General features: G+C 34.3%; 1 protein-coding gene across 1 annotated transcript in view; it reads left to right on the forward strand.

Moving 5' to 3' along the window:
- Positions 1–6,477: 6,477 nt before the first annotated feature.
- The window catches only part of LOC128240254 (chitin synthase chs-1-like), a 38,332-nt gene continuing 19,568 nt past the window's right edge, over positions 6,478–25,241 (forward strand). Inside the window, 12 exon segments of the mRNA XM_052956795.1 lie at positions 6,478–6,584; positions 7,081–7,218; positions 16,854–17,071; positions 17,617–17,643; positions 18,701–18,847; positions 19,414–19,822; positions 20,121–20,249; positions 22,884–22,989; positions 23,297–24,047; positions 24,311–24,407; positions 24,616–24,776; positions 25,065–25,144. Of these exon segments, the coding sequence (XP_052812755.1) occupies positions 7,090–7,218; positions 16,854–17,071; positions 17,617–17,643; positions 18,701–18,847; positions 19,414–19,822; positions 20,121–20,249; positions 22,884–22,989; positions 23,297–24,047; positions 24,311–24,407; positions 24,616–24,776; positions 25,065–25,144 (2,254 nt within the window). The 5' untranslated portion in view covers positions 6,478–6,584; positions 7,081–7,089.

The following is a 25,241-nucleotide window of genomic DNA, read 5'->3' on the forward strand; positions in this document are numbered from 1 at the left end:
CAGTTTGAACAACAACGTCTTCAAATGAAATCAAATTACTGTTAAATAACCTTCATTTCAAATGCAATTGCAACTACTAGAATATTAAGCCGTTCACTCAGATGTTTTTAAGTTTATGTTTCGTACATTACTTACATCTGAGATAGTTATTGATAACCATTCATGGGGACGACTAAGTTTTGCTATGGATTGTTTTGCCATTATGCATGTGCCGATTCTGCTGTATCAACTGCTTCCGTGACAGTGTCGTTTAAAATAAACTTAACAACATACTGTATTGAGGACTCTGTGGCTGATCTCGCCAAAAAAAATCAGGTGTCCCTTTTTGTGGTTGAGTATTTTTTATGAGGCCTGCGACTGCGTTTCGACATTATTAGGCTTTGCAATGCAGACGTCGAACATAACGCTAAAGCGCTTTACTGACAAAAAAGCTTATCTTCTCAGGGTCACCATAAACGCTTGTTACACAGAAATATTTTAATCACTGGTTTTCAAGCCCCTGTCTGATACAAAAAAACGAGGTATTCCGGAAGTAAAAAAGCATGCTTTATCAGTAAAGTTCGTGTAAACGAATGAATTTCAAATTATTTGGGTGAATTTTAATTGTTTTGCGTCAACTTTACACTCGTTGATAAAATTAATTTGTTAATTTCTATTGTGTGACATTCGAATATACGCAGCTAATCTTTAGATCTGAACTCAAGATATTTGTAAATATCGACTTAATATCCTTTTTACATGTTATCTGTAGACCAATATCGTTATAACAAGCATCAACTATTCTTTAAAAAGTTTTATTTTAACATTTTGGAACATTGTTTTTTTAATACGAAGTAGTTCAAAACATTCAAACGCTATAGATAAAAATAATGTTTTAAGACTGAAAGCAAAACCTTTACACAAACAAATGTTCTAATCCAAACTTATATAGACGTAAGATATCAATGAGAACTCAGTTTCTGTCGAAACCCAGCCAGATCTGTCAATAGATGACTGGTTTATGGTCCTTTAAAATTGGTAAATCTGTTTTAATTAAACTTTTGAACACAATTTGTTTCTTAGTAACAAAGGAAAGGTATTATCTACTTGCAGTTCTATACTGGTAATGCGAATAGTAAAACAGGCTTGATTGTAACAAAGTGAATACATTTTGCATAATTATATAAATGGCTTCATAGTAACTAAGCAAATTAACTATGAATATTTTCTTAAATGGCTAAACTGTTAAAACAATGTACTTGTGTAATATCTATAATAAAACTGCTACAGAACGGGTCTTCGGGGCAACGTTATTTTAGTAATCAGTTGGGATATAAACGAACTTCGGGTTCGTGCTAAGCCTGAATCGGATTTTTCCAGACAAGTTGATGACCTACTTTCACTCATAGCCTCTCGCTCGGAGCGTAATTGCTTTTGTAGTTCTGAAGAGGACGTAAGGTCGGTAGCCAGTAACACGGACAGTGGAAAACGTGTGCTCTTTGAAGAATATCAATTTGACAGATATTTTTGAAACGCCAAAATTGAACTATCAACTGAATTTTAGCCCAACTTTAGATTAGTCTCAACAATACATTTTGTCCAAATCTTGGAGATGTGACAATCCGTCTAAATTTACAGTATTCGAAATGAATGTTGATTGAAATTTCCTGTTAATGCAAAATCAGACAACATTGAAAGTTCCAGAGTTAGATGATCTCGTGAAACCAATGTAACACAAACGCCACGGTGAGAAATATTTTGAATTCCGGGGGAAAGTAAAACAGTTGTACACACAGCTACTATAATTCATCGAAAACTTAGGATGTCAAGGGCAAATGGTATCACGAATGGGGTTTTTGGCAACCTCCAATAAGGTTTAGATTCATTGAAAAGCAGTTTAAAAGAGAAAAGGTGACTTAAAGGTAAGCTTATCTCTTCCTTAGATGTATGTAAAATCCTTAAATACCTGAACGTCGACGTGGTCCTTTTTCCGTAGGCGATTGGCAGAAAATAACAGCTCAATGGGTTTTATCAACCATAAAAGAAGGTTACACACCGGGATTTACACAAACACCTTAGTTCACAGGCATAAGGTCAACTGTTGTCTGTGCAAAGAAACAATAACTTATTCTAAGAGATATAAAAACCTTATTACAAACAGTTCTGAAGAAAAAGTCAGTGCACAAGATGCTCACAGCGGTTTTCACAGTACCTTCCTGGTACCGAAACGACAACATGCCCCCCCCCCCCCCCCCCCCCCCACCCGAGTAATAAACCTAAAATCCTCAAAGTATTCGGCCAAAAAAGATTTTCAAAATAGATACTCCTCCAAAAGTCATAAATCTGCTGAAATAAAAAAGTGGGCAATAACAAGAGATCTAGCAGAAGCCTATTTTCATATTCCAATTTTCTCAAAACACAAATCGTTCATTTTAAGGTCAGTGTTACCAGTGAAAAGTAATGTGTTTCGGTCCGACGTCTGCTTCAAGAGTATGGACACAACTCGTTTCAGTAATGGCAGCACATTTGGTAATAATGAACATCAGACTGACAGTATATTTAGACGCTTGGCTAAATCTAAACAACTGGACATGCACTACTCCAGGACAAGTACACAGGTCACAAGCTTTTGGGATCCTTTTAATTTATAATAACTCTAGAGCAATCAGTTTTACACCAAAAGCAGAAAATTGTGCACATAGCGGCACTTTTAATTTACATATAGGCCTTGTCTCACATACAGAGGAGAGATTCAACAAAAGTTAGATGGCTTGATTCAAATAAGCCTTGTCTCATATACAGAGGAGAGATTCAACAAAAGTTAGATGGCTTGATTCATATAGGCCTTGTCTCACATACAGAGGAGAGATTCAACACAAGTTAGATAGCTTGATTCATATAGGCCTTGTCTCACATACAGAGGAGAGATTCAACACAAGTTAGATGGCTTGATTTATATAGGCCTTGTTTCACATACAGAGGAGAGATCCAACAAAAGTTAGATGGCTTGATTCATATAGGCCTTGTCTCACATACAGAGGAGAGATTCAACAAAAGTTAGATGGGTTGATTGATATAGGCCTTGACTCAAAGAAAGAGGAGAGACTCAACAAAAGTTAGATGGCTTGATTGATATAGGCCTTGACTCACATACAGAGGAGACTCAACAAAAGTTAGATGGCTTGATTCATATAGGCCTTGTCTCACATACAGAGGAGAGATTCAACAAAAGTTAGATGGCTTGATTCATATAGACCTTGTCTCACATACAGAGGAGAGATTCAACAAAAGTTAGATGGCTTGATTTATAAAGGCCTTGTCTCACATACAGAGGAGAGATTCAACACAAGTTAGATGGCTTGATTCATATAGGCCTTGTCTCACATACAGAGGAGAGATCAACACAAGTTAGATGGCTTGATTCATACAGGCCTTGACTCACATACAGAGGAGAGATTCAACACAAGTTAGATGGCTTGATTCATACAGGCCTTGTCTCACATACAGAGGAGAGATTCAACAAAAGTTAGATGGCTTGATTCATACAGGTCTTGTCTCACATACAGAGGAGAGATTCAACAAAAGTTAGATAGCTTGATTCATATAGGCCTTGTCTCACATACAGAGGAGAGATTCAACAAAAGTTAGATGGCTTGATTCATATAGGCCTTGTCTCACATACAGAGGAGAGATTCAACAAAAAATAGATGGCTTGATTCATATAGGCCTTGTCTCACATACAGAGGAGATATTCAACAAACGTTAGATGGCTTGATTCATATAGGCCTTGTCTCACATACAGAGGAGAGATTCAACAAAAGTTAGATAGCTTGATTCATATAGGCCTTGTCTCACATACAGAGGAGAGATTCAACAAAAGTTAGATGGCTTGATTGATATAGGCCTTGTCTCACATACAGAGGAGAGATTCAACAAAAGTTAGATGGCTTGATTCATATAGGCCTTGTCTCACATACAGAGGAGAGATTCAACAAAAGTTAGATGGCTTGATTCATATAGGCCTTGTCTCACATACAGAGGAGAGATTCAACAAAAGTTAGATGGCTTGATTCATATAGGCCTTGACTCACATACAGAGGAGAGACTCAACAAAAGTTACCAAATGCTCGTCTTTTTAGCGCCCCTTAGAAATGCTTTTCCTTTGGTTTTAGATGCCGGACCGGACAAAAAAATATTACCATGTTCTCAACATCTACTCAAGACTTTTGGATTGATGGAAAGTACTGGAATCAAAAAGCAAAATTTATGGAGGTCGCTTACTTCAGAGTTAGTCCGCGATTTTTATTATCATGAACGATGCTTTGAAAGCAATTTACGGGGGTATTTGAACAGTTAATTTGTGAAGGAAGCCTGGAGCAAAGAACAACAGGGTTGACATATCAAATTTCTAGATATGGAATCAAAACTTTGGACCATAAAACATTTCTTGAATCAATGAGAAATACTTAAGTGTGCCAAAAAGTTAGAAATGTAAATAAAAACTGTGAGTACACACACACAATGGCTAAAGGGAAGGAAGTCCGTAAAATGTGGCTACCGACTTAAATGTAGGGAAGGGAAGTCATTATGTAAAAGCATTGCAAAATGCTAAATTGTAACAAACACGAGTTGCTCCACCTTCAGTAAAATATGTATGGTTGGTGTTAAGGAGTTGAGTTTGATATATATACATTCTAACAAATAAAACGCATTTAGATTAAGACAATGCTTGTTACTCACCAAAACAATAATTTATTGATATTTAGTCAGAAAAATGCCCAACTTCATGGCACACCGCAACTGACACCATTTATTTTACTTCCAGCAATGCATGCGTTTACGTTCATAGTTTTTCAGTAAAACGGGCTTAGATGATAGAAGCGGTACCTTAATAATTCGATAAAAAAAGCATTGTGTCAAATGCTGAGCGTATAAGAAAATAAACCACCATCAAAGAGCGTGAATGAAATTTTGCAATATCCCATTGGAATAGAAAATAGTCTGAGATAAGAAAACTGTGGCTTGTCGAACACATTTTAATTCGAAACAGACATGTTAACAACATGTCATAACATGTAGTATGTGGTCCATGTAATTATGGGTTTAAGTTCCATATGTTATTAAATAAATCAATTCATATAAATGGAGCGACAGCGACCGTTGGAAATAATTCAGTTTGTTTCATTCGTAACACATACACTTCAACCCATATTTAGATTTGTGTATATTATCAAGTATGACGCCACAGGCCCAATATATTAATCACTTCAGTCGCGAATGCAAATATACGAATGCTATGCACGAAATATTTGCCTTTGATAGACCCGTTTAAAGCGATGAACAAACAAGGGAAATTATTATATTGTTTTGCAAGAAGAAACAAAAAACAGCACCACACCTTGTCGAAGTTGACATTGATGCTGGCCATTGTTTTGGGAAAATGTGGTCATTAGTGCAAACCTTATAAAAGTCCAGGAAGCAAACCCCAATTTAATGATATTCAAGCTCAGGGTTAGGCTCCTTTTGACAGTCCCATTGATAAAGATTAAACTACAGCGATTAGCCAAACACTTACCAGGGGCAGTCCGGGCTTGGTGTAAGAGGGGGCGCATTAATAGCGCGCGTCCCTCTTTCACATGAAACCCACGCATAGGCTTCAAACATTAGAAAGGGGAATGGGTGAAGGGTCATATCCCCCTACAGTTTTGGCTAACATTAGGCTCAAATGATGCATTGGTGCCTTAAATGGTGCAATTATTCATATATGTTCTGTTCTTTCGTATTAACATGAATTTTTCAAATGGTAAATTTATGAGAGGCGCCCCACGGTCCATTCCTGCTTACTTTTTGAAAAAGGACTTGAGGTAATACAGTGAAAACACATCAGCATTTCTTTTGAAAAGTTCTTACAATTAAAATGAATAATTTAGGCATTTTTGGATAACGTATGTAAAAAGTAAAGTCGACATTTGTATATAAACTAACAAACAGACTACTTACAACAAAGCATTCTAATCTAGGCATTTTGTGAGTATGTGTGTGTAAATTGATATAAATTGACACTAACATATATATACAAACTAAAAAAAACCCGTAGGAATTGACGGAAATATGGAGACAACTTGACCAGTTTGGAATCAGAGTACTTGGGGACCAATTGACTAGATAATGAGAACAATGTTGACTGTAGTGCTATTGTGATTCTATACATTTTCATCTTGGTCGCTACTGGGCTTGACCCGGTAGTAGTCGTTCACGTGTCTTTTACGTTGTTTCATAACGATTTAATGAATAAGGCATCGTCTTAGTTTAATGTACATTAAATTTTAACAAATTTCTCTTCCTGATTGATAAAAAAACCCTGATAGTTTAGATATTTCCTTATCGTATTGATTCTTAAAGCACCGCGCAGAGTATTTATTTTTCCACTGCATATGCCAATCACGTGGCTGATAACAAAATCGTTCAATGTTATAAATTAGGAGCTGAAGAAAAACTAGCCCCTTATCGAATGCTTAAAGTTTTAATAAAACTTTAAAATACTTCTTTATCTTTATATTTAAGTCCCTGCAGATAGGAAAATGCCGAACTCTTAAGCATTAGGGGTATGTATGCAAATGGATCACTTGGGTGTTAAGTATTGAGTTTGATGAATAAAGGAATTTATATTTTAAAAAGTAAGTGGAGTAAAATTAACTTTTCCATTATTATAAAATAAATGAAACATTTAGAAAAGTATAATTAATAAGAATAACTACATTCAGTTCTAGTGTCAAAATACGTAAAGAAAATATAGAATTGAGCTTTTTTTGAAAATAGAATCAGATATTAAAAAAATGATATCAATGAAATCAATGTACAACTACTCATTTATCATATTAAGCGGCTTATATGTCGCTTTCATTGTGGATAAGTAAAATGTTATTTATATACTTACTGAAGCATGCATTTTTATTAAATTAATGTAATGTTCTAATGAGCATGCGGACATGTAAAAACATGTGTATATCGATTAAATCATGTGTATTTGATAATTCAATAATACATTAAAAGACGTCAATTGGAAGCTTACATAACACAAATACACCTTCTATGGCGTAGATGCAGTGAATGCCAAGGTCAAACAAACAACAAATGCTGAAATCCACCAAGTACAATGTGAAGGACACCCCTTCACTTACCACCAACTTTGCCATGGAAACGGACCAAAATAGACTATCCGGCGTATACAGCGGACTGGTAAGTGCAGCTTTTTTGTTAAATACAATTATAATGCAACGTGTAGCATTTTATTAAGCAAACATGCACTATTTTATTGCCACTACCATAAAAGTTTGGCCTCTTAAACCTTTATTAGCGTTGATTTCCTACAGAATTTTTATTTAATAGATATTCCCAATTGATGAGTATTTAAATGATAAAGAAATCAGCACTGAATGGAATAATTGACGTCTGGGTTCAAGTTAAAATTATAAAGGATAATTTCTTATTTTGGTGTAAGATCGCAATATGATTGAGCACTAAAACAATTAACAAGTGGCATAGCCTCGTGTAAAATATTTACTTTTCGGGTGTTCAAAATGTAAAATTTATTGCCATCTAACGCTGATTCAACCATTTTTTATATTATGCCTTAAAATGATTTCAAATGACTTTAAGTTAATTGTAGATTTCGTAACGGGCCGCGCTCCTGTTTTAGCACCAACAGTTGTTTTCCCGATATTACATCAGAAAAGACCTATATTATAACTACTTTACTCTATGACACCGAAATTGCAGAATTATACTTTTAAAATAAAAAAATCTGCCTTTTGTGGGGTGCGAACAAGCTGGTACAGTCAAGACAAAAATAGAAAACTGGAAATAAAAAAACGCCCACAAGGACGCATGCACAGACATGAGGGTAACTTCACTTTAAGCCTTTTTTGAAAACTGTCTACTAACGCTATTCGAAATCATGGACTTCAAAGACAATATCAGAGCACATATCAACATTTGTTAAAGGGTTACAGCCTTTCGTATCTTAGTTTTACCACCCTTATTGATTTGCCACACTTTATTTCGTCGTACAAAAAGTGCATTTTACAAAAACATGAGCCAGTCTTTAAAACACAAAAAGTATCAAATTGGTATTATCACTGTTTAAAACAGTTAAACGTAATTCATTGCCACATATCTATTTACTACCGATAAGCATCTCTTTAATATGTACCAGAACGGCAAAAATGAGTTCATTAAATAATGTCACACTATATTGTTAGAAAAAATTGTCAAACAGATGAATCATGGCTACTGATAAGCTTTTTATCAAATGAATCCGACACATTGATCGTGTTCATTGTCAATATTGACCCATTCATGCATCGCACAGTTACCATAGGCTAACACTCCTACCTAGATAAACGACTGTGATGAGATATTTCGCTGCGGTCAAAGTAGTACTTTGACCGAAATGCACACAATCCGATACATCACGTTTAAATGTAATCATGTCATGATCACGTCTTAAAATTAAAGTATGAGCTTGAAAAATTTCCGGTGGTTTCATTTCCGGACATAACGCAATGTCCAAACTCTTTTCCATTGAAATAAATGGGATTTCTAATTTTCAATTTCAGTGTACCGTTCAATACCTAACATTGTCATGCATATTCATAAATTATTATTTGACGTAAAACGCTTGTGTAGCTTTTAAGCTGTCTTTTTTATAAAAGAAACCATGTTGAGGTATCGTCAAAGCCTCTGTGTCGTCGTTGACCGTAACCTTAAATTAAACTCTAAACTCGTTCAAGATCTTCATATGAAACTTGGTATACACGTTGTAGTAAATGCCCATACGTGTTTCAAAACCCCATAGCCAGTAATACTTATTTCGTAGTGTCCATTGTTTGATTGGACATCCCCAGTGCCGCTCTTCCCAGCAATTGAGAGTTGGCGAAGGTCTTCGGCGCCCTTTTATGATTCTTGTTTGTGTTGTCATTGTGCAATGACTCTTGAAGCCAAACAAAGGTCGGCTTTGTTCATGTTTGGCTGGCCGATGTAGATAAATGTTACGTTCGACAAAACCACCGTTACAAATCGATTTATCATCCTATATTTAGACCATCTTTTGAATTATTCATTAATTCAATCAACTTACAAAACAAATTTAAAGAAAAATATAACTTCAAATAACATTGACAAGCATGCAGGGTTTGATAGGTCATTCTTGTACATACATATCACTCGTCTTAATTCCTTCACACTATTAAGTTAAATACTTAAGTCATAGTACCCAATATCTTTTATGACTCAGTTCCCCTCCTTAACGTAATGCTTTGGCATGCAAAAAAAGTTGTGTGTTTCTTTAATTAAATATCATTTTCAGTGTTTTATGGCATTCAAGGCAGAAAAGGTATTTTATTAACGCCTACTACAGCATTAGCCCTGTGGCAAAACGCAGTTTACAGCACCGAGACAATTTGATCTCAGTGCTATACCGGGATAAAACAAACACACCTTTCAAAGAAGTTTCCACAATATTTAAAATGTCACGTACCGAGCAGAAATTGCCCATCGCGCTACACAAGTACAGTACACAATCAAGTAAAGGGCAGGGGACGTCTCAATAAAGACTTGAATCGTAATTTGAATTTATCTTAGAGCTAGAGTTGCATTAATTTGCTACATATTTGTTTGAATTGAAGAAAAACCAACATTGAAAATGAGCAAAATGTCGAGGAAATCGATACGTTGCAATTTTTTTACATTTATACAGAGTAAAGACAATTGAAGTAATGACTAAAATTGTTTATTGAAAGGACCCCTTGGGGTACGTTCGATGCAAGATACATGTCGTATTTTTTTGTTAATAAATTTCATTGCATATACATGTATATGTATACATAAAGACAACCAATTATCTTTATTATCGATATAGCGGATTAAGAAATAGTTTGATATGCAAAAGTGTAATGGGCCACATGTTACTCACAGCAACACTTACGGCCGTTTCAGTATTTGTTTAAGAAGCTCTGATAATGAAAAATGTTGAGTTCAACCTCTAACCTATATAAATTCAAATTACCTATGTATGTTGTTTACTAATTATATGAACTGTTTAGTATGATCTATTGTAATATAACATTTGTGTATGTTATACCACTGTAAATACACGTTCCTCTAAATCTATGAAGCCCTGTATGTATTGTAAACAATGTTGTACAAGTGAAGAGATATCCTACTAACATAACCACTAAATTGCATCACAGTCAGCTCGCGTAGTCCTTTATGAAAATGTTATATAAAATTCAAAGTTTCTTAATAATATAATACCGATATTGGTGCCGAAAGTTAATCAATTGTCCATTGTCGATTAGGTTCACACTCGACTTCAGTGTTAGTGAAGGTATAGGTAATAATTAGGTGACATAAAGTTAATTCTTAATGAATTTAAATGGGCGGAGTAAGCGTAGCGAACAAGCCCTTATTATTCATTAAGAAATTACTTCAGGTCATCTAACTGACTAATCATACAACCTCATTGGCTGATACATTGACAACGCACACTCTGACGCAGGGAGTGTGTATCAGATAAGTGGCAGTAGGCGGACCTTTAAACACCCGCGAAAGGGGAAATTCTTAATAATTAAAGTCTAGTGCTTAATGATTGCCTATCTGCAATTGTATTGGCCTAAAATGTAGGTTGTGTTCTAAGGTGCATTTGGCTTTTTTTGCATTTTCATTACCACGAAAAACAACATATCGTTTTCACGTGAACATTTCTGACTCTGACACAGTTTCGTTACATATCTTACCCTTTCAGTTCCTTTGTATTTGTCATATATCAGGATATTACCGCCCACACATCCGTGAGTGTATTCCTCCGCGAGTGGATGAGATATAATCTGATTTTATCCGAGCCTTAAACATCATTGATTCATTATCAGTCTAAACACGGTTCTTAAAGCGTCACTCTCACAGATTTACCATTTTAACAACTTTATTTTCAATTTTAAAGAAAACATCAAAGGTTTTTGAAAATCAGTAATGTTTTAAAAAATTTAAAAGCGCTTTCAGGTCACAGAATATGCTGATTACAATATTTTGTCAAGATTCTAATTTTTTGTTTGTTTTATATTCCACAGCAAAACATGTATTTGAGAACAACTAATTGGTTTTAGCAATTGCTCAAGAACGTTCTTTTCTCAATTATTAGGTTTATTTTAAATATTGACATTTTTTATCGACACATCTCTCAGAGAAATGTCGTTTTAAAAGACTGAAACAAAATATTTAATATTGATGCAAACAATGTGCTCCCTGATGAGTCAAGATTGAGACAGAGATTTGACTTGAGTTTGTTTTTGGTATTGGGGCCTGACATCAAACAATTTAATTCCGTGTGCAATGTGAACAAACCGTTTGTAAAATGGAGAGTCACCATTGATATTTAATGAATTGAGAAAAATTCACCATTGCCCATAAAAGTGTAAGTTATACTTATTTTATTTTTTCGGATGATTAAGGTTTGTATTTACGAATTTCTGTTCAAATAAATATATGCCAGTAGCTGTGTTGGTGTCTGTGGATGATAATAAGTTAAAGATATCAATTTATATACATTTTAAAAACCAAATGTCGCCGACATGAACTCTGTGAAAGAATCACTTTAAAATCAAAATTGACAGGCAATTTCAGTTTCAGCTCGGTGTTCTTAGACCATAAAACAGGTTCATCCCATTCAAATGTTTTCTTATCAGCAGGAACTATTTTAATCAAATGTCATGAAACTCAAACGTGACCCAGACAGAACATGCACACAGTCATGTACAGCAAGGTATTTTGCTGTAATATAGTTTTGATTTATTACTAAAAAATACCGAAGTACCTAGGACGGATGATGTCATGACTGCACTTAACCATCGAAGTGCTTGCTGCCACGATATATTTATTTATATGTCGATGACTAATTAATGTTTTCAAAAGTATTGTTCATTGTTTTAAAAATGATTTATTTAACAGTGTGTGTTAAATATTATAATATCAATTATTCTCACTGGCACGGTATTACGCGAAAATTTTGACTTGCGTAGAGTACCCGTAGAAAACCCCAATTTTGTTCAGCTCGGGGACCACAATCATGAATCACATGCACCTAGACTGGGAACCTGTAGTGCTTAAGAAGTATTGTTCAGTAAATTGCAGAGAGCATAATTGTTTGTTTCAGTGTAAGATCGAAGTATATTTCACCGAGTGAGCACTAAAAGCTATATTTCACGAGTGGCACAGCAACGAGTGAATTATACTGCTGGTGCTCACATATTGCGATCATGCACTGAAACAAACAATTTTCTTGTTTTATATGCTTATTTTTTTTTTCAAATGACAGTTTATTGTAGGTTTTTTAAAATAGACGCCAAATTGTTTGCGGACGTAACGTCATTTCGGAAATGACGTCGTTGAATTAGTGTCCTTGCCCTGTGCGCGCTGACATTTGATTTGTAATTGAGAGCGGGCTGTTTGAAATAGTTAAATATCATTTTTATTTCACTGATAAATTTCTATAAACTACCGGAAAGCATAAAATGAATAAAAATATCCATTAATAATGAAAAAAATCAAAGAAAAGAAGAACAAATCCATACAACAATTGACAGCTGCAATGGGCGTCTTTGAGTACTGCGTTCACTTTCAGAAAAAATAAAGATATATAAACTGTGAAATGTTTATAGGTTTTCAATGCATGATATCCTATGTAATTTTGGACCATAATTTGAATATATTTTATGTCTATTTCGTAGCATCTTAAAACTAAATATAGGAATTATTTAAGCTTCAATGCTTGTCTATAAATTTTCATTTCATGCAGTTTTTAATAGAGGAGGTAATAAAACGCCGGTAAAACTCATACACTGATAAGCAATTGCTAATATTTGTATTAGGGAATTTTCCCTTTCTCATGTTATCAGCGACGTGTTTGATTATCAGAGATATGGGCATTATTATCTATCACTTTATCGATATCAAACAAAGTTAATACAATTTCGCCCAGGGGTCTTTTTTGCAAGGTGGCTACAAGCAAATATCACTTCCTGAATGTTTCAGAAAAAAATCCCCACTCTCTGTTTTAGATCACTTCCTTCACGATCCCCTTTCATACTAGATTATATATGGACGTCTATCATATATAACTAAAACACTTTATTAGACATGTGCTATGTTTAAATTAAATATTTTTCCAAAAAGGGTCAATAATTAAAATCGAATAAAGATCCGTTCTTATCCTATATTTGCACACGTTTAATTTATCAATAGTTCAGTTAAGATAGTAAGAGTCAAAGAACTTCCACCATGTTGTTCAGTCGGCTATTCAAAATCTGATTAAAACAAGTTATTTTCATGTTTGATCTCAGAGCAGTTGGCTTCTTATTTTCTTAAAAGAACGCCATAGTCTAGGTTCTTACAAGCATATATTTAATTTATGGTTTGGCCTTTAATCACTCGCCTTCTTAAACTGTTTATATAACGTTAGAATCAAGCTTCTAAAAAAAAATCGCCGCCGCGTTGTTATTATTTTGTAAAAATGTATATTTGTATACTTCAATTAATTGTAAAACAAATTCGTAGAACCAGACCCTATCTTTGGGTGTTATCAAAATGTCTACACACTCAAAGGCGCACGATGTAAGTTGATGCATTTGTGTTAAAATTAATGCGTTATCGTTCTTAACTCATTTGACTTTGATGATCAAACAAACAAAAAAAACACAAATAATTTAGGTACAAATAATAAAATATTAGCGTTATTTGACGTTTTTTTAACTTGGGAAGTTGAGGCCACGAATCTGTAAATAAAAAAGGACAAATACTATTTTGTTCATCTCTATTTTAATCACTTACTTTTTTGGTATGCTAATCAAGTCAAATGAGTTCATCATGATTATGCATTGAAATAAAAACCTTCAACCTCGAATCAATCTATATTGAGCGCCTCTAAGTCTTCGCAGTGCCCAGTAACATATATTTGTTTTATCTACAAGAGTTTTTATATTGAAAATTGTAACTTTTTTACCAATTTTTCGAAAGTGTAAATTGATTTTATTTTTGACAGTTCTTGGTGGAGAATCCAGTGCACTTTTTTCAAAATCCCTTAGATATCTTTTTATTTTATGCCCTTGATGAAAAATACATAACTGTTTATCCCATGATTTGTAACAAAACAGCATTTGTTGCTTTTCTTTTTTTTGAAGAAAAGAAAAATGCAAAATGTTTTAGACGGCCCCATAATGTCTTGTACATTTTATGTTAAAGTATTATATTCGGGATTGTTTTCCACTTAAGTCAAGATGTTTCATTTATTTTCTCTTGCACTTGAACATATGAACAAAATAAAGCACTTGTAGCCCATTTTGTGCACATTAAACATCTGTTTATTGGATATGTATGCCACAAAACCTGATTTTTATCATTTTGAACAGACTGCACACTTCATGTATGACCCCGGAAGACGAAACTTCAAAATAAAATATGGTTTTAGTTTAAACTTTATTTTACAACATTGTGAAATAAAGTTATATTTACTTATACTAAGTCATTCTCGTTGGCACGATGTTGCGCAAGTGTGTGGTCTTGTTCTGTGGGGCAACCTGAAAGCCCGGAGAAAGCCGACACTTCCTACCAAATTCACATGCGCCGTGGCCGGGAATCGAATCCGGGTAGCCTTGGTTAGGAACAGTGCGCTAACCAAAGGTTTTTAACGGAATTTACCGAGATTACAAGCGAATGGCTTTGCTGCATATGCTCATTTGAAATGATTATTGCTAAGATACATTCAAATGTGACCTTCTTAACTTTATTTTCAAACTGACAAAATTTATCAAGTCCCATCATGTATTGATCAAGCTATTTCGATGCGTGTGTGTTCTGTTGTATTTGCACGTTTGTGTTATTGATTCTTGTATATTAACGATATAGTGTTTTATGTGTATAAACATACATACACCATATCCTAAGAATTATACCACAAATACGCTTTTTTGATCATAAATTGTCACAAACTAGGGTATGTCACGTTGTATTTCAGTTCAAATAAAGAACAAAATACAAACAGCAGCAAGTTTATCTATTAAGTTGTTTTGGTCCTATAATTTACATGCAAGTAATTAGCAGGCAATACCATTCCAAATGATAAAAGTATTTGGAGTAACAATTTATGAGTTTTGTTTATGGATTCATAAGATAGCTATGTATGTTACGACGGCTGCAAAATGATTGCTGCAAAGGTAAAGGTGACGTGGTCATTGGTATGCAAAAAAATGTGTATTGAAAGCAGGAAATTAATTCTGTTTTGATATATTTGTTTTGAAGAATATCTCTTATTTAAATTTTACACAATGTTAAAAGTTTTATTTTTTATTATCCAATACAACATATTATTGAACTGTGTTATTTGGTCATTATATAAATGCCGCCACAGGACTCGTTTTTGCAAACGACGTCACATATATACCTTATTGTAGAGACTGGGAATGCGACTTAAGAAACCAATATTTCCATTCGTATAAAGACTGTTATTTTAAAATGATTTGAAGTGTAATTCTTTATTGATAAAACCTTTATTATACACAGTACTCTTATCATGAAAATGGCATGCAGTAGGAATTGAACTGCGGGGTTCTTATCTTGAAACACTTGTACGGGAAATTTCGATCCAATATACATTTTGTTTTAAGACAAGGAAGTTTTAATGTCCAGTTTAAACAGAAATCAGTACTGATTAAATTGTTTTGACATTATCAGTATTCATGTAGTAAGGATTGTTGAAAACTCATGTCAACCAAGGTATTATTCGCTTTATCTAATCGTTACGTTTTTCTAATTCGGAAAGTTTCGTTATATACGGAAAAGCCCGAAGCAGTCGTCGTTACGCAATCTGTGTTCCTATTGGTTGAGTGACTGAGGGCGAGTCATTGAACATAAGTCGGACATTTTGGAAGCATGTCTGTATCATATTCCATATAGAGTAGTTGTGAAAATGGTCATTATCTATGAAACATCTGGATTGTTTGAAAATACATTCATATAAATGGACGACAGAAGCAATATATATCAGGTATGACCGATTAAGTATTTACTTACTGGTAGCAAATCCTTGAAAACCATATTCTCTATAATTGAATATCTTGATTTTTTTTATGAACATTAACTATGTGCAATAAAAGGCCAATAGTGACATTACATCTTTAGTATGACATATTTTAATGTATTTTAATCTTGTAATACTTACATTAAAATATGAAATAAAATGTTTCGCTTATCTAAAATATTACGATATGAGTTCATTGCATTAAACTATTGAAGTTCTATCTTTGATATCAGTTTGTTTCTCATGTAGGTCAGCACGCTCATGTACACAATATAACTTCTTTATTGCTTTTTATGCCATATTCATAAATAGGAATTATAAAATGAAAAATATGTACATGAAAATACTCAAAATTATATTAAAAACTAGACTTACATTATATAGACATGCATTAATCAGCATAGTTATATACATCAATGTACAAGTTTAATGTATATTATCCATATACATAGTTTCCATATACATATATAGAGAGAACTTACGAGAAGGGAAATAAATTGAAATAATATAAGCATGCGATTTGCTTGTTTTCAAATTACCTTAAAATGTCTCAATACAGTATGTCCGTCTCCTATTTTCGTAAATCGGCGTCTGTCATTTAAACGATAGGAATACATAAAACGAAAACTTTTTCAGCATTTTGATATGCTTCAATATGTACGATCACAATTTCAACATGAAAACAAATGGTGTGGCAGTTTAACAACAAAAAACAACAACAACAAAAACAATGCTTCTTCTACACCAGGGTCCACCAGAAGAGAGAAAGTTTTTCGCGCACAATGGTCCCAGTCTCTTCAAAAACATACGTCCGTCAATCCGCGAGGCCGAGGGACACGTAAACCCGGCCTATCAACAGGACGAGAACGATGGGGACGATGACGATTTTGACAGCGTTGACAACCCGGAATGTAGAAGCTCGGACACGGACATGGACTCGGATAGTGAGCGAAATTCCATTGACAGGTGTGTATGTTTTGTACCAATACCTTCTAACGCTTTATAGAAAGTTTTTTATCTTTGCATGATAATATTTAATATATATATACATGAACAGTGATTTAATCACACTGTGCATACGCTTGTAGATAATAGATACATTCACGATACGTACTAACGCTTTGTTTTTACTGTTTTGTAGAATGTCTTTGCTATGATTGCATGTATATAATCTGAAATAGTACTAAATATATAGTAGTTTGAACATTCTTTTTATACAGTTGGAGCTAAATATACATTCAGAATACATTGGTTCTGAGTTTGTATACGAGATATCAATCATCATTATTATAATTATACAAACATATTGAACTTATAAAGACAATAGGTTCACTTCAATGATAATATGTCTAGATTGTATGGTGTCCATACAAAAATCCTTGTGACTATGCGAATTATTAAACCGCATTAGTGTATGCCATGTGGATTCATAGTGTATGTTATACTCATTGCCTTGGAGAGTATTTGGCGTAAGAATAATGACAATACTTACAGCAAAACATTAATTGTAGCTTTTCATCACTTCGAAACCGACGCAGGTATGATCAATTACATACTAGCTATTTATGTTAACTCTGAAAGAAAAAGAACATCTATTGTTGTGTTTGCAAAGATGGTGTCTGAACACTTTATTTTTGTCTTCTTTTGAGATTCAGGTCGTGTGAAGCAGGATTTTTTCTTTTGTCATACGTATCAACCAATTATTTAATTTAAAAAGCCTAAAGAATATCATATTATTCGAACGATAAATAACTTCAAACCAAAAAATGGGTCAGAATTAACCACTAATCATATATTATCAGCATTTCCACACTAGGCTACAATCTGTTATCTATAGAATTCAGAATTTTTAATTCAGCAAACATTTCACTATATGTTACCTGATATGCATTATCATGACCCATGAGCAGAGTATCATATATCCATCATTAGATCTTATCTCCCAAAGCCATTCCCTTCCTTCTAAGCATTGTTCTTTACCAAAACTGTAAGCAGTGTTATCTTGTGTTGCTTTTTCATGTTTCCCTTTGCATACATGTTCTCTATTAACCACTATTACTTTAGTGCTGGTTTTTAATATTGGTCTTAATGGGATTTCAGAGCGATTGAGCTAATCGGATTACTTGTTATTAATTTCTGACCAATAAAATGAATGAAGTCAATGATGTATGACCATAAGATTAACTTAAGGTGAATATTGAATACCAGCCATGATGTTTAAAGCCCTACGTGAAAGTTAATGATTCATTAAATGTATTCAATTTGTAAGATTTTCAGGCTACTTTTTATGCAAATTCAGAATATCATTAAGACCGAAAATTGTAAAATATTATTGTCTTACTATGAACGTTGATAATTTATAAACAAAACAGAAGATACATCTTTAAGAAATTATAACACAATATCTTCCGATCAATATAATTTGCATTTGTCTGTTTATTGGACAATATCACAATGTGCATATGAATGCATGATGCCCTTTTAAAATATAAATAATAATACTAGTTAATACTTAAAGGAACTTCATTGAAGTCTCAAAATAAGAAACAGACATACTTAATTAACAGCATGTAAAATACCAATTTACAATAACAGGAAGCAGCATATTTTTGACGAGGAGACAGGTCTACCTGAAGTTAAAGTTACGAATGGCAAAGTACCTGCAAGTGGAAAGGTCGGATTTGCTGAGCTTGCAGAACAAAGTCATCCACCTCCGCCAATCAATCGGGAAAGAAAATCAAAGTGAGATATTAAATGCTTTGTATTTGTACATATTTATAGTGAAACTTACATTCTTTTATTTAAATGATTGTATAGAACTATTGCCTTTGAAAATCAACAAACAAATATCACAAAGTACATATAAATAAATGCAAATTACAATAAGTAAGCCACACTCTCGCGTTACATCGTGCCAACAAGGGTGACTTAACTTCAAAATCTTTGTCCAATAAAAAAAGATAAACTGAAGTCACAAGGCTAAGGCTTATATACATACTAAACGCGAGACATACAAAGAACGAACAAGCCAGAGAGATCAAACATGAATCTTTATCAATACAAGTGCAGGTCACAGAACAATGTAGTGCTTACCTTTTATCACCGGAAGTCCGTTGGAGACTTAAATTATCTCTACGCCACTTTTTCTAAAATATAAGCAGTTAAACCAACATAGTTACTTGTTTATGAAATTCACTGATTCATGTAACTAGCTTAACTCTTTTACTATTTATTTTTTGTATCACAGCGTTTGTTTTGTGACTTTACTTAAGCCTACATACAAAACAATCTTCGGTGATATATTTCAGAAAAGTGCCAAAAACCTGGGATCGATTCACCCAATCTTCAAATGACAACATTTCAGGGGACGATGTACAATTCTGGGAAACAGTTTTCGTGGTGACAAAAATCATCATCTGTGGACTTTTATTCTTACTTACACTCGCGTCAGCGGTAGTGTGTAAAGTTTGTCTCGTCATAATAACCGCAAACGTTTTCCCATATGTTCCCTCAAAAAACAACACAGTGCTTAACAATACATTGAAGACGTTGCATGGTCACTTGATATACCCTTCTGATCACACAAATGTCCAGTGGATTTGGGCCCTCATCCTGATGGCAGGTGCTCCCTATTTCTTCGCCTCGATCAAATCCCTATGGAGACTACTGTTCCAGATGAGTGGTCGAGCATCGCCCCAATGGTCAACGATATTCTGTGTATGCATTGTTTTTACTTTAATTATAGGCTACACAGTCTCATGTTTAGTTAGAGAACAAACATACAGTATAATTATCATGAATGTTATTCACTTTATGGATTAATAAAACAATGTAATCTACGCGTAAAAGCCATGTAGTAAAACATTGTAAAGAGGCACAAGTTAAGGGCCAGAACGGCACTGAGCGAGAAACATAAACGCACAATCACCCCAAGGTGACCGCAAATACATTAAATTAATTTTATGATGGAAATACCACATTGGAACGTTTAATAATGGTCGTGTTTCTGTTTCAGGTTTTGGTGATCGAATCCATTCACTCCCTTGGCCTCAACATCATGATCTTCGTTGTGATGCCCAACCTGGACCCTATATCAGGACTGCTTGTTTCCTTGTGTATAGGCATTATACCGGGGATACTGAAGGTGAGAAATGATTGAACTCTGTAATTGTGAATTATCCGCTTAACAATTCATTCCATTAAAGGATGGGGATGGACAATTGGTATGTGTAACGGCCTCTCATCTAAGAAGTTGAGGTTTGATCCCATCACTGGCGTACTTTCTTATGCCTACTCAAACAGGACACCAGTTTTCATGTATACCCAGGAAAAGAAATCGAATTTTATTCATATGAACTATCATCTGCCTCTACCATCGAGCTTAAGTATGTAAGTACAATCGATCCCCGTTGGCTTGAACTCCCAGGGACAGGCGAAAATACCTCGAGCTTCGGGAAAGTTGAGCCCAGCTGGAATTCTTATATCAGTATAAAGGAATGGGACCTTAGCATCCATTTCGAGCCAACGAAGAAATCGAGCCAAACGAGTTCGAGCCAGGGGTTCGAATGTAGTATAATAAAACTGAGGAACAGCAATAAGGATGCATTCGCACCTCACTACCAACGTGAACACCTCCGAGCTTGCACTAGTTCAGGTTTCTACCGAGTAGACGGAAATAAGCATTGGGTTCTGAAAGCTACCCCCCCCCCCCCACACACACACACACATTCTGTCGCGTGTGAACTAATTAAAAAAGAAAATTATCTAAACTATCAATGACAATGTTGTCGGCCAAAAGATCTGCATTGTGTTTTGTACTTTTCTTGATGTTTAGGAAACAGAGTCATCAAAATGGATCGATTGAAATGCTTCATTTTACATCCACATTTAAATGATCATACTGGATTTCATATGCATGTATTTAAAAACAATGCCAAGATGACAAACAATGCATTTGGAGCGAAAAGCACTTGTCGGCTCTCAATTGAAAATGGAAGGAAAATACAATCTTTTGAGATTTATAGCCATTATTTATTTGATCTAATTTGGCAGTTACAAGTACTCTTATCAGTAGCTGTATTTGTTATATGATCGGTATGGAGTTGATACAATAGTTTTATTTACGGTCCCAGGAGAGGGCTCAGTAGGGTAGTTTATAGCCGGTGAATAGTTCAAAATACAGAATACGTCGCCCAGTAGTTGATTTAAAATAAGGCGCATTCGATACGCACTTCTTCTTATCTTTTAAATGTTATCTGTATATTTTTATCTTTTTAAATCTGGACGACATCGTTCTTAAAATCTACATACATCATCAAAGTACTAGAGATATTCATTTTCTGACAAAATATATTCAAGTTTATCCCCCAGTTACTTCATTTTAATAAAAAAAATCACTGTTCTTTTGATGAAAAAAGTTACTGTACCTTCTACAAAAACACATTGGTCAGACTGTTTGTTGCTGTATCATGCTATGTAGGACAATGTCGCAATTGTTGTATTGCTCCTTAAAATTTTAGCGTTATGTTGTTCCTGTAATTTCTATTCAGTTATGCAGTCTGTTTCTTCCAAATTTTCATTTAAGATAATTCAATGTATTGATATTTATTTTTTCTAATGACCTAATTTTAAAGTCGAAATAGTTATATTATTTTTATATCGCATATGCGCATTGGTTTTGAGTGATGAACATTTTGCTCCTAGGATTTTGGGTCCTAGGATCAAGTATAGATATCTCGACTCACGCGAAACACAAGCGGATTGTTATCATTGTTATCATTGACCCCCATTAAAAGTAAACAAAGACAGTGTTTGAATTGAATGCATTGTAACCAAAATTTATATACACGATCAAGTAATGCATTTCGTATGCATTAAATAACTGTGATAATTTGGTATGCTGAATTTTATGTACGATATTCTGACTGATGTTATGCAGAACGCTTTGGTTAAAATAATTAAAAAAGAGTCCACATAGATTTCAACAGCAATTGCTCATATAACTAACACTAAAAAGTCACAAAATGAAATAGAATTGTTCAGCAAAAGAGTTTTGGTTACAACATTAGTGGCCAGATATGATGTCTTGTAATAATAATAATAAGATAAAACTTACATACATGCTATTTTGTATTTTGTTCTGTATTGAAGCAACAGAAGAGCAGTCTCATAATTTTATTTGTAAATAAATCATTTATTTCATGATAATATTTTTATCAACCTTAATCATAGTTGAATAGTAAGAATTGCGGAAATAACTAAGACCTAATAAGACCTAATAGTAATTCCCCCTCATCACCCCCCCCCCCTTCTCTCTCTCTCTCTCTCTCTCTCTCTCTCTCTCCCCGTTGCCAGCCATGGCCATATTAGTCAGTCTACGATACTATTGGTGCCCATGACATTATTACAATATCAGTTATACAAATTACTACTAAAAACAGACATTCTTGTATTGTAATCCTTCATCAAAAGATAGGAGCATATCGCTGAACATGTATATTAAATACGGGGTGTACATTGACTGACTTGTTTTATCACCATGACCAATAAGCTATCACTGATGATACTATTCGTATCAAAGATCTAGGACAAAATATTAACAGTTTTTTATGTACAACTCAATTACATTCATGCGGGGGCATTCCTTACAGGTATTTTAGCATCAAACAAAATATGAGACGCATATAACATTACCAAGCATTGTAGTGGCCTATAACAGAATCAGTAGACCTATGAAAAAGGGGAAAGTTGATGTAGTAATAGTTATATTAAATTGTAGGTATTCTACCCTCGAACAAAAGAGGAGGGACACAGAACAAAGACTATGATGATGGTCGTCACATTTTTCAGTCTAATTGGTGCCCTTGGCCAGATTGCAGGAATTGGTGAGACATTTTGCTAGCAAACGTTTTATTGTATTTTAATATTCCTTCGAACCGACATATTGTTATTTAATTCATGTAATTTATACTTCTTGTTCAAATGTTTTGTCAAACCTAACTTTTTTGGCAGTATATGAAAAAAATCATATGCATGTTTAAAAGCGAAAAATAGTAAGCCCTTTATTGTTGCAGTTATTAGGCTTTGAAATGGCAGGACTCCTTAATGCTATTAGGTATATTCCCAAAGTAAAATTTTCTGTCAAAACGCATAATAACATACTAAACGAATAGTGTACATGTTCTTTTTCAGGAATGTGGTTTTATCATGTATACCAGCACTTTAACAACAAATGGACCTACAAAATAATGTTGATTGTTGCCCCACTGTTTACAAGCATACATTGGTGGGAAAACTTCGTACACGAGGGGAAGAAAGGCTCAAGCGGTTTAAGGCTGCTTGCAAGAAAAATGCGAAAATACAGAACGAAATTGATGCTGTATTCGAGCTTCTGGAAATTGTGCCTTACTCTTTTGCTGCCCTTAGCACTTTATGGAATAAGTTGCAAGGATGGAGAAATGTGCATTAAAACGTTGTATTACAAAGCTGACAGTGCTACCTTACACTCATCGATCGGCCATATAGAGCTACAATCATCTAAGAACTTTGGCGAATGTTCCAACTACTTGCCTCTCGTGACGGCCGCAATTGGCGTCCTCGCTGGTGTCGTCGCATTTAAATTAGGAAAGGTCGCTTGCAAAATCATGGCACAAGTTGTGGGTTACTCTCTGCCCTTGGTGTTATCAACGCCTGCCACTTTTGCCGTCATCCTTGCAATGTACAGCGGGTTCCTTACAGAAGATTCAAGCGGCTGTTACATACCCTTTCCACGTTGGGAAGATCATCATCCGAATGCATCTACTGCTGCACTTTATTTTGACAGTATGGCAGATAACGAGCATTGGTTTATGTTCGGAGCAGCTCTTTGTGGCTTCTTTTCTCTGCTGCTTGTGACAAATCACGTGTGGATGCCGGGAAAAGAGCGACTACAGCGGACAGACAAGTAAGCTGTTTTATACAACATCATCCTTCAATTATATATCTGTATGAGTGCTAAAGGGCAGTTGTAAAATTTGTTGCAAAGAATAGAGTTTATAAAATTGTTTCAAATGAATATTTTTGTGATTGTAAAAACGAATTTTATGACATTAAGTGAAATCATTCAGCAACTCTAATTTGTTCTTAAATAAAAGTAACACAAATATTATTGGGTTTCATCACATTATTCCAAAATGATCTGAAGATTTGATCCCATGATAATTTTAGGTTATTTGTTCAACCACTGTACTGTGGCGTCTTCTTGGACCAATCGCTGTTGCTGAATAGACGCCGAATAGAAAAAATAAAACCATCGGATTTCACAGTACGTCTTCTTTATAAAGTCTGTCATGGATAATTAATTTCAAAATATGTATATATTATATAAGCACTTGAATGAAACCAGTCGTTGTTTAATCGCTGTGTTTTATATTGATGTCTCTAAAGTGTGTTGTTTATTAATTATGTAGCCTTAAATTTACGTTTTATTCCAGTGTTTGTTCAAATCTACATTTCTATTCTGTTACTTTCAGAAACAACGAGTGAGAGACATGCATCTGGATGACATCGAAATGGAGAACCCTGAAGAAACCAAGAAACTTCGTACAACAGAGACGCCGATGATTTACATGTGCGCTACAATGTGGCATGAAACTGAAAACGAAATGATACAACTGTTGAAATCTGTGTTCAGGTATGTCGAAAACGAGACATCAGAAAAACAAATGAAAATGTTTAAAACAACTCATTTCTTATATATGATTTTTCATTATTTACAAACGACGTTATTTTTGTAACAAACACTTCTAAAATTTGTCAATCCATGCAGTCATTTATTCTATTGTGTGTTTTTTGGTCGAACAGATACTTGTAATAGTTAGAACGAACAATTGCGACTAACCATCAACATTTTCACATAAATACACGTATAACATTTCAATATTGAATGACACTCTATATTTTATGGTCCATATTGTTAAAGGATGGACGAAGACCAGTGTACGCGAAGACATGCACAGTTTCTGATGAACAGACGTGATCCAGACTACTATGAATTTGAAGGTGCATTTCACATAATTTGAAATAACAAAAAAAGAATAATAGCCCTGTAGCCTAAGCTCCAATCGAAAATCCGTTTAAAATCATGAGATATTGGCTG

The sequence above is a fragment of the Mya arenaria genome, chromosome 7 (genome assembly GCF_026914265.1).
Source record: "Mya arenaria isolate MELC-2E11 chromosome 7, ASM2691426v1".
Taxonomy (NCBI): Eukaryota; Metazoa; Mollusca; class Bivalvia; order Myida; family Myidae; genus Mya; species Mya arenaria.